The 10,981-nt window shown below is 44.4% G+C and overlaps 2 protein-coding genes across 8 annotated transcripts in view; one reads left to right on the forward strand and one right to left on the reverse strand.

The window, feature by feature from the left end:
• LOC133110948 (unconventional myosin-IXAa-like) overlaps window positions 1-4,053 on the reverse strand; it is a 146,352-nt gene extending 142,299 nt beyond the window's left edge. For all 6 annotated transcript variants that reach the window (XM_061221074.1, XM_061221075.1, XM_061221076.1 and 3 more), the window contains exon 1: window positions 3,697-4,053. The gene's annotated coding sequence lies outside the window, so the exon portion shown is untranslated. The remainder of the gene's footprint in view (window positions 1-3,696) is intronic.
• A 190-nt stretch (window positions 4,054-4,243) lies between these two features.
• Window positions 4,244-8,701, forward strand: senp8 (SUMO peptidase family member, NEDD8 specific). 2 transcript variants are annotated; one of them, XM_061222278.1, is made up of 2 exons: window positions 4,244-4,404; window positions 5,848-8,701. In XM_061222278.1, exon 2 carries the CDS (start codon window positions 5,875-5,877, stop codon window positions 6,508-6,510), a length of 636 nt encoding a protein of 211 aa, XP_061078262.1. In that variant the 5' UTR covers window positions 4,244-4,404; window positions 5,848-5,874; the 3' UTR covers window positions 6,511-8,701. The 2 variants fall into 2 exon arrangements, with proteins under 2 accessions (XP_061078262.1, XP_061078263.1); XM_061222279.1 differs by having other exon boundaries at window positions 5,875-8,701.
• Window positions 8,702-10,981: the final 2,280 nt, after the last annotated feature.

The following is a 10,981-nucleotide window of genomic DNA, read 5'->3' on the forward strand; positions in this document are numbered from 1 at the left end:
CCAGGACAGCAGCGTCACCAGCCTACAATCTCAAGGGCAGTAATGCTCTGCCACAGTGATGGATGGGAATCTGACATTAATGAAATGACTACATTCCAAAGGCAGCAAAATCACAGACATCCGAGTGGCCTGGCACAGCCCAATGGAAACAGAAACATTCTACGCGGCTACAGTTTTCACAGCAAATGTCCGCGGCTTCATTACCCTACCCCTAATACCTACAACTCCCTCCCTTCAAAATGTCCAAGCTTGCCCACAGCGTTAATATTGTGCTTATAAACATCTGAACAGAGCAGTAAGAGCAGCAGTTTGGGGTCTGCTGCGGTGTGTTGACCAAGCCAGCGTACAGTAGAGGCGCTGGTAGACATTCTCCGCACCGCTGGATAGAATGACATCATCTTGTTATTGTACGTTGCGTTGCGCAATATCCTCCATAGTGCTGGTCAGATTTTTATTGCCATTATTCATTGCCCCGGGTTTGCAGTTTGGGTCCAGCGTCTCTGTGGTCTGTCTCTCCCAGAGCCTCATGGCTCGCTGTGGACTGTTTTTCCATGGCTGCTACACAAGCGCAATTATAATGAACAACCCAGAAAAGGGCTGCGATAAGGTACTTTTATTTTTAGCCTACCTGAATATTTTATGATCAAGCGTTCAAACTGCAGAGAAATTTCTACTTCCTCCCCCCCGACGCGCCCCTTGTGACACTTCTACGAAGAGTCCTGTCACCGATGTTCACATCACAGGCTAAGAGCAGCAATATTAACCACACGCTCCTCAAACGCAGGTATAAGTTCAGTTTTGGGTCGTTAAAGAGTCTCCGTTTCTTTAATCAGATGAAAAATTATATTACAGGATACCCCCGCACAGACACTTAGACACGTTAGACGCCCCATTTCCTGGTTATTATTCTTTTATTTTGATATGCTGTAAAAGAGCATCTGATTGACAGTTATACCACTCTCCCCAGTCTTTCAGTCCATCTGGTTCTATGATGTGACTGTGAAGCCTTTTCATGCCGCTCTGTGTGCTCTTTGCCCTCTCAAACACAATGAGCCTGCTCCCACAAAAAAAGCACATTCTTCACTGTGACTGGCCGCACCATAATGAGCTGTACAAGGTCTCATTTAGATTTTTGCAGCAGCTGTTGCAGAGATCAGCACCTGCCCCTCCGCTGACGTAAACTGCCAATCTTCGCAAGCACAAAACACACAACCTCCATCATCTTTCTCTGGCAGGGCCCAGCCTGAAGAAGTCTCAACCAAGTGTCCATTACGCCTTGTCATCTCATTTTAGATATTGATCACATACGGATGTGTTTTGGGGTCAGACCGTCTCAAGACCAGAGCCAGTAGGGATCAGCAGAAGGTCATGACAGAGAACAGAACTGTAAAATGGAAGCATGTTACTACATTTTTTCGGAAGGGTTTCTTTGCGATTTGTATTTTCTGCCTGCTTTCCATGTGATTGTGGTTCATTATGCAGTCCTGTTCTTTCGTGCACTCAAAATAAACTGAACAATATCAGTTTCTAAATAACGCAACATATTCTCCGAGGTTGTGCAGAATGCAGTCCAAGAAAATTGATTCTGTATTAAAGTCAAATCCACTCAAATGTAGCTACACATTGAAAAACATACAGTCCACCTGTATTATCAAACAAAAAAAACCCCACTGTTGATTCACCAATGATCAAAGGCACGAAAAAGAATACAATGCAGCCATGATGCTTCTGATTTTTTTCCTTCTATTTTTTCAACGGAGGCAGCCATTCAGACAGTAAAGAAATGAAACGGCATATCCGCTTAGAAGGCAGGAAATAAAAGCGGTATTTATTTTTGTTTCTGAGTGGAGAGGCCTTCAGGAAAACCAGTTGCTGTAACCGAATTCTGCGCCCTGCAACTGCCTTACTGACGGTCTGTCTGCTAGGCTCTTGATACACATCAACATTTCTCAGCTGCGCTGGAGAACCGTGGATAGGCCTATGGCATGGTCCTGGGGCTCCGTGTTCAACCGGGCCTGGGTTCAATCAGCAGAACGCTTCGTTCACAACCACCCCGAATGGAGTGCCCTTCCGTCAGCACCACTGCAATGCCTGGTAACACAGTGTTCTGCAGTGTCGCCCGGACGGATATCGATGCTAGCTCCGTAGCCTGCCAGTATGTTTGTAAAATGCTTTTAGGTTAGGCGATGCCTCTTAATTTGTCCCCAAATTGTTACATTGTTATTTCCACCATGTTCCTACCTTTCTAAGACATTTGCTCAGATTTATGCAAACTGCCTCAAGCCGACAAGATAGCCTAACGGGATAACATATTCTTATTCGGCTAAGTGCGCCAGTTTCAGAAGCCATCAATGACAGACGACATGCGAATCGAACAGTACATAATGTAATGAGGTCGTAATGGGAAAATCGCATTCCCATTTGACAACACTCTCCACAGCCAAGCTGTTCGGAATGCTAACGGAAAAATGCAAAAATCAACAAAGCAGGGAGATAAGGCAAATCGGAGTAGTTATACGGGGAAGGGGGTTTGTAGGCTACTCTTCAAATGAAATGGGTGAGCTTGCTGGAATGCACTCAATTAAAACAACCATTCTGAACACAAATCTCTTAAAAACAGATGTGTCGGCTACAGCGTCGCATCCACTGCATTAGACGGGGACTGAACTGACCACGTATAAATAATAAATGCAGACATCCCCCCTCCATCCTAGACAGCGAACCAGACACTTGCGCCAACACATCTCATCTGGTGTTTGTCCTCTGATAGTAATAGTCAGTGAGTTTTTTTTTTTTTTTCTGAACAAAACGTCATTAATGTAGCCAACCATGTATTCAAACACCGCAACCACAACATGCTATTTAAGCCCAGTTACGCGGCACCTCTGAGCAAGTTGCTGTCGTAATAAACTGAAAGAAATGTTGCAAGCAAAATGCCTAAGGTTACTTGCCCCCTCTCGAGAGTACAGTAATTCGTCGAAGAACCTGAATGTGACAAACGTGTTGCAATTGCCTTAACTGTATTCCCAATCATCATTGAATTCGTTAGCTACCGTAGCTATCAATCCTGCCAGTGTACGGAATGCTGCTCGTCAGGATAAAGTAGCCAGTCGCATGCGTCACAGCCACAGTTGCTTGTATTTTCTTCTATTAAGTCGTTCAATTGTTAAATATACGCATTTAATTTAAGAGCATTCGTGAAAAAATAAACTTTTAAAAAGTGGGCACAGATGTTTGTTCCTGATCCATTTTTAATGACCATTGCCTTGATGGCTGGCTCAACCTCTTGCATTATGGTGAAATACGTTGCATTATTTGTGCAAAAGCTGTACCAGCAAAAAGAGTGATTGAAAACGATCTATTAAAGTGATTCTGCTGTTCAAAATGTATTTCATACAGAGCACAGCATATTCGACTTGGATGTTCACAACGCACTCGGAAACGCACGAGATAGCTAGCCTAGTAGTAGCCTAAACGTTTCTGTGTTGAGCTGGCCAGCTAGCTCGCTAGTGAAATCGGCTAGCTTGCTGCGAAGATACCAAGAAGACCATGGGCAGATGAATGGAATTAAAAAAATTCCTCGCCATCGATATCACAACACCACACATACGTTTATCAAATAAACTTCTGTTTCCATGCGTTTCAAAGACATTATCATATGCTAAAGAAAATAAATAAAATCGTAGGTAGTCTTACCTTTACTCCTGCCTGAAAATTATTTGCGCGCTCCCGAGCTACTCTTTTCGGATGGAGAGGACGCGCACTCAGCCTGCTTACAAATACAGCGCTTAGAAGTCCTATTTTAAATCCTGCAGCTTGGAAGAATAAGATTGTTATTCGTACAACCCCTCCAAAACGCTTTCCTCTTTGTAAAATGACCAAAATCCTGGGTTTCACTGTGATGCAACTCAGAAGAAATCCATTTCCCCTCTTTTTAGAAATAACGCAAGTGAGTCTCTTTCTCCGTGTCACGTTCGCCTGTCTTTTTTCTGCTGCTAATCAGTGCAGTCTCTCACGCCCGAGCAACGCGCGCTCTCGCGTTCACTACTCTTGTCATGGGTATAGTGGCGGAGAAAGGCTGGCGAGCTCGCTCGGGGAGGGAACTACGGGAAGGGAGGGAACTACAGTGAAAACTGCGGGGGAGGGAGGAAACTACGAGGGAGGGGCTTTGCAGACAATTTCACCAGGGTTGGGTTTAAAGCGAGCGTGCATCGAATCAACAGTGGTGCCCAAATGCGTGGGAAACACTGCTGCCCCGCAGTGTTGTCGCAAAAATATTGACAGCGTGACAGTCGTAGAGAAATTATGCAAAACTCATTTACGTTAGTCGTCGCATCTCTCTACCTGCAATGAAGAATCACGACCATTGCCGTGACTTATATTATTGAATGTGTTTTGTGCAAGGTAAGAGGTTAACCATTTCAACTGGATTCATAGCGAGCACTGGGATAAATATATAACTTCCATGAAAATTAATATCAGATGTCTCAGTCTTTATAAATGTTAGGTCGCTCGCCAGCTAGCAAGCTAGCTACCTAAATACGCAATGCAGTAGCTAGCTACCTTTCCATGGCTGACGATGGCTAGCAAACGATATGGGACCCATCTGATAGCTATATTTGAGCTAAGTTAATCATGAATGTTTATTAAGCCAGTTAGCTGGTATGTTTGGTTTGTTTCTTGCGACCTGTAGCTATACAAAGTGCAGTTGTTATATTTGTGATGTTCGTGTTAGTGTGTTATTAGCTAGTTAATATCAACCAGCTAGCAGCTGATATTTTGAATGAGTTAGCTAGCGAGCTGTCATGGAACCTGTCTATCTTTTATTTTGAAGTTTACATTTTTCATTTGTGTCTTTCCTATAGATGTCTTTTCACTATGAGGGCTAGCTGCACAGCAATGTAACGTTCGCTGCACTTAAGTTACCATTAGCTTAACTTGCACGCTAAGTTACGCAATCTAAAACCTTTGCTGCCATGGGTAATTAACTCCGTCTCTGATTGATACCCACAATGCAGTTATACGACGATACGACTATGAAAAGGTTAATTAATTCTTTACTAACCAACAAGTAAACGTATAAGCAAGTTGAAGAGTGTATTGTCGAGCTGTGCTTTCTATGATTCCTGTGTGCTCAGTTGATGCTATAATATATTACAATATATTATCATAATTTTCTGATTCGAGTTAAAAATGGGTTAAAGTAATGTAGTTACAAATAACAATAAAAATAACAGGGCGGCCTGTAGCGCAGTGGTTAAGGTAAATGACTGGGACACGCAAGGTCGGTGGTTCTAATCAGCCACAATAAGATCCGCACAGCCGTTGGGCCCTTGAGCAAGGCCCTTAACCCTGCATTGCTCCAGGGGAGGATTGTCTCCTGCTTAGTCTAATCAACTGTACATCGCTCTGGATAAGAGCGTCTGCCAAAATGCCAATAATGTAATGTAAAAATACTTTGTCCTGAAAATGTGTTTCTTATTCAGGTTGTTTTACTCTGGTTGTCTGTTAACCTTGAACAAAAAAAAACAAAAAAAATGTATAGTGCAAGTAGTATAGAAAATATAGTAGAAATTATAGAAATTATATTAAAGAAGTTATAAATTAAAATCCTTAAGCTTGAATATTTGTTCTGTAGTACAGGGCATGCAAGTTAATGAGGCAAATTGTTTCAGGCATTTATAAATTATGCCAGTGATGTAACCCTATCAAAATGCTGAAATTGACACAGGTTTCCCTACTCAACTGACAGAGGTAATAAGTGATATGAAAGGCTACAAAATAACAGGTATCAGACAATAGGGCCTCTACATACATTAATTTAGGAGACTAACTGTTATCCTTCAGCCGGTGGACACTTCTCTGTCTTTGAAGATGGATCCAGTGGTGCTGAGTTACCAAGATAGTCTCCTCAGATGTTCAGACCTGGCTCTGCTGGAAGGCCCCCACTGGCTGAACGACCAGGTCATCGGATTCGCCTTTGAGTACTTTGCCACCGAGCCCTTCAAGAGCCTGAGCGAGGTGGCCTGCTTCATCAGCCCGGAGGTGACGCAGTTCATCAAGTGCGCCTCCAGCCAGGACGAGCTGGCCCTGTTCCTGGAGCCCCTGGGGCTGGCGTCTCGCCGCTGGGTCTTCCTGGCCGTCAACGACAACTCCCACCAGAGCGCGGGCGGCTCCCACTGGAGCCTGCTGCTGTACCAGCGGGAGGAGAACCGCTTCAGCCACTACGACTCGCAGAGCGGCGGCAACGCCCTGCACGCCCGCCGCATCGCCGCCAAGCTGGAGGCCTTCCTGGGCGCCGGCGGGAAGGTGCAGTTCAGCGAGGAGCCGGCGCCCGCGCAGCAGAACAGCTACGACTGCGGCATGTACGTCATCTGCAACGCCGAGGCCCTGTGCCAGCTGGCCAAGCAGGAGGGCGCGCCTCACCCCCTCACCCAGATCACCCCCTCCTACATCACGCAGAAGAGGGCCGAGTGGTGCAGGCTCATCCACAGACTGGCCAAGCAATGACCCCCCCATGGGGACCCCCCCACCCCCACCCCGAAACAGATCCGGCTCCTGACCTCTGACCCCCCCCCCCCCCCAAACCTTCCCTTCTCAGCGCAGTCAGCATGAGCCCTGAGAGTCAAGAGACGCCTTAACACATTCATTGACTTAAAATTCTTACACAGTATTTATTTATCGAGCAAAGTTCAAAAGCATCAACTATATGCCTCATACTTCAGTATTAATTTGGTACCCATAATACATATGACACACATAGATAACATGTATATATATATATATTCTATATTTATATATAGAATATATAAATCACAAAATTGTAAATGGCTTTTGATTCTGGTTAACACTGATGAATGACAACTGGTTTCTCAATGCCATGTTCTGTGCCAAAGCAGAGGGTACAAAAAAAAGTACAGGTGCCTCAAATTTACTTGTGTACAGCAGTCTTCATTCATGAACTGCGTATGAAATATTATGATATCCAGAGTGTATTTTCTAGATTCAGAGATGCAGTAAAAAAATGAAAATGGCTACCTAATGTAAAATCTGTAAAATATTGATAATCTTTACGTTATTTAAACATGCCTGCATATCTAAGGCAATTCACCTGCAGCATAGAAACTTGATGTACATTTGAAAGGAAGAGCAATGAAAAAACTGCAGAATTAAAACTGCAGTCAGTCATTTGAATGGACAGTATTGGACAGTATTGGACATTGTTTTGCAACAAACAAAAACTGAAGACGCACATGGAATAAATTAACTTTTTTTAAAAGGTCAAATTGCAGCTTGGGACAGAATATATTGTTTGGTATTGTTACCCACTTTAAACTGGGAATTCTGGAGCTCGATTGCAGTTAGAGACTGCAATGTAACAGAAGACTGAATACTATCACAAGTAAACTTGCATATCGGTCATTGGGACTCAAGACTGGTAGTTTTTGTTTTCTGTATGGCCAAAGAAAACAGGGGGTCAGTGATGGGTGATTTTGAAAAATGCCACCCATAAGCTGCCAAACAACAGCAAGCCTTGAAGGTGAAAAGGTTTGTTTGAGGCCACAGTCGCTGGGAAGCGGTTCGTATTCTTATGGCTGCATCGCTGTTGCTTTAAGCTAACGCTTGTTAGACGTTTACAAAGATTTTTGCTCAGGGTTGCTTCTGAAGAATTACAATGTAAACAAAAAGAATGTCTTTTTTATGTTGGAAAAATGGATTATCCTCTTAATATAGTGGTAATGTGGCAGTGCGCATTCTGTACATGTTCATATAAACAGTGAGTGAGTGGTAGATTTTCCAGCTCTGTGAAACTTGTCTGAACAACATATTTTTGAAAGAGTAATCATGTCTGCAGCCAGGCGTATCTGCCCAGAGAGAAACAAGACTGAGAACACATCTTGAGAAATGAGCTTGGGGGGGGGCATTGTTACAAAAAAACAATGAACGGCAGGTTTCATTACATAATAGCCACAGGGAGAAGGGGCCAAGACTAGGGGGAAAACACACTTGTCCTGTATGAGAGAGAGAGAGAGAGAGAGAGAGAGAGATGGAGAGAGAGATGGAGAGAGAGATGGAGAGAGAGGGGGAGAGAGAGAGAGGGAGGGGGATCGTTTCGTGGATTGTTTCTGCCCAGGTCACTACCTTTTGAAGTCCTGTTTTTTTCCCTTTCTCGCAGTTCTGCACATGCTCTTGCTTGTTGAAGCTGCTGGTTATTTTCCGTTTCAAAGCGAGCAGGGGCGCCGTGTCGTTACGCACATCACAGACCTATTTCATCTGAAGATGCTGTAACATAGTCCAACTGTGTATCCACAATGGGGTGTCGAAGGTGTAATGTTAAATCGTAAAATACAGGTCATACATTTATTTTGGGAAAAGGAAGGTGTGAATTTATATCAGCGTATCTATATTATACTGGGCATAAATGTCCGGTTCCTCTGACATATTGGGGTAACCTGCTTGCTTTCTTCCTCTCCAGGGAAATCTATAACAGCCTAGCATTTGTACGCAGTTCCTTCTCACGCTAGATCAATTTAAACTAATGGGTGGACGACCTGATCTCGTCTTGACTGGAGGCATGACTGTTTGATGGGCTTATGGAAGTGAGAGAAAAATGTCATTGTTCACTATTCAATGTTAATGCATTTTATGGATATATTTGCAGAATAAATGCCAACAGCGCATGATTCCCAGTCGACTCTCAGACTGCTGCAGTGTCGTGCCTTGTTATGCATGGGTCATTCATCACTGGGTGTTAAAATGCAGTGGGCATCCTGATGCCTATTCATCAGTGCAAACAGTGTGCGGTGATCGTGTTGAACCACCAATTGGCAGCTGCTGAACACGACAATAACAAACCAGTGCAAGATAATGTGGTCTGACAATCCGGTCTTGGCTGTTACAGATGTTAGAGATTGTGCAGGGCACTACAAAAGCTGGGATGTGTTTGGAGCACACGTGTAGGATAAGGAGTCTGTTTGAAATGAGGCTCAGGGCTGCAGCAATGGGCACTGTTGACCAGGGATCTTCAAATCACACTCCTCAAAGACTGAGAACTGCTGGTTTTCCACCCTCCCTTTACCTCGGAGTCAGGTGTGAAGACAGTTGGGCAAATCTGCACTTATTGGTCAGTTAATTACCCGGGAGAAAAGAGAAACAGAGCTGGATTTGGATTCAAGGACCAGGTTTGATGATCCCTGCTGTAGACCCCGGTCTCCTGAATCCTGTCTGGAAACGGCAAGCTTTCCCTACACTTTCCCCCTGCACTGTACTTGCATTTACAGGATGCACTCAGCATTTTTAGGGGGCTGTTTTGAACTTGGGGAATTGTTTTTAAAGACTATCACAGTGAAGAGGAAGGCATGCAGGTCTACTGAGAGCAGCTGAGGCTACAGGGACCGTAGCCTTCCTGGTAGAGTTGTGAGTTAATTAACTTTACCACTGAATTATTTATTTGAGTATTAATTAATTTACTTCCAAGGTCTTCTTTTTTTTTTGGTTTCCCACACCAGTCTTTACGTTTTTACAGCGTATCATATTGCATTAATCAAGAATTCTCATTCTGCCATTCATCTTGTGGAGAAAAAAGCGTTTCAGAAGTTTTTCCCCCGGGCCAATGAAAGCATGTATAATTGAGAATTTAATTAAAGCCGTACTTCCTTCTCTTTACAGACAGAGTACAAGGGCAAAAGCCTTTGAAAAAGAACTTCTATTGTCTCCCACACGCTTAGATCATTTTGTATGGTACCAATTTAGAAACAAATATTCTACTGTCATACAGACAATTAATACATTCTGCACTCTGCCAGTCCTGGCTCCAGGAAAGAAACTGCTATTACTTACTGAGCCAAAACAAATATTATATATACTCACTGATTTCCTAAAAGACTGCCCACCTCTGTATTGGGAGAGGGTACATAAAAACTAAATGTTTATGTATTGTGACTGCACTGCACTGTGGAGGATAAGGACTAGGAACGATACAGTGCCGTGTTACTCATTTCAGTAGTTTAATCCAGTTTGGTATAAATAATTCTTAAAGAGGCAGTCAAATCTTTCTGCCTCCACAGTAAAGCATGTATCATTTTTATGTGAATGCTGTCACATTAAAGTGATGGGCTGCCCATGAACCACCAGTGAATTGTGTTGAGCTTTTGGGGGAGGCGGCCCCCCCCCAGGTCTCTGGTGCTGGTGGTCCGAGCCGGTGCGTTTCTGCTGCTTTCTACGAGGCCCCACGGGGAACGCTGGGGAGAGCAGGCCCGTGCCCCAGCCATTCGCCTCCGTTTGGGCTTCAGTGGAAGCAGCCTGGCTCCAGCTCTCTTCATGGCCGTGTGTTCGCCCGATCCACTGCGCATAATATCAGCTCTCTCAATTACACACAGCGCGTATCAGGACCATGTTTAAAGCAGCAGCCAAATCACCGCCTGTAGAAAAACAATCTTCCTTGTCCGTTTTCTTTTCCCCCCTGTAAACACGTTTATACAAAGGGTAAACACACTGCACTGTAGGAAATTGCCTTGAGGGCGACGCTTACAAGGTAAGACAAGCGGAAACCGTACAAGCTCAGTGGATGCCTCTGTTCGGTTACAGATACCAGACCCTTAAAGACAAAGCACAAAAATAAATATAGGCCAGACGCACGCGGATGTGTAGAGTTACTGTTTGGGATACCCTTGGCAGAAGGACCCGGGGCAATGAGGGATCGGTCACTACTTTCCCACAACACGGTGCACCGAAATCTGCCCTCGCACTGGAATATCGCTTACACGTGATTGCTGCGTCGGACGGTTGATTGACACCATGAGACGGCTCCTATGGGGGCATTCGCTAATGAGCCGGGTTCGACGGATGACTTCCACGCTCGGTCGATAAGATTCAACATGGTCGCTGCCCACAGGAGCCAAGCACAGAGATAAACAGACGCTGGCTAATGAGTAAAGTGTGTCTGGCAGGGGGATCTGTATGACTAAGCTTGGGTGACTCG

The sequence above is a fragment of the Conger conger genome, chromosome 15 (assembly GCF_963514075.1).
Source record: "Conger conger chromosome 15, fConCon1.1, whole genome shotgun sequence".
In the NCBI taxonomy this organism is placed as follows: Eukaryota; Metazoa; Chordata; class Actinopteri; order Anguilliformes; family Congridae; genus Conger; species Conger conger.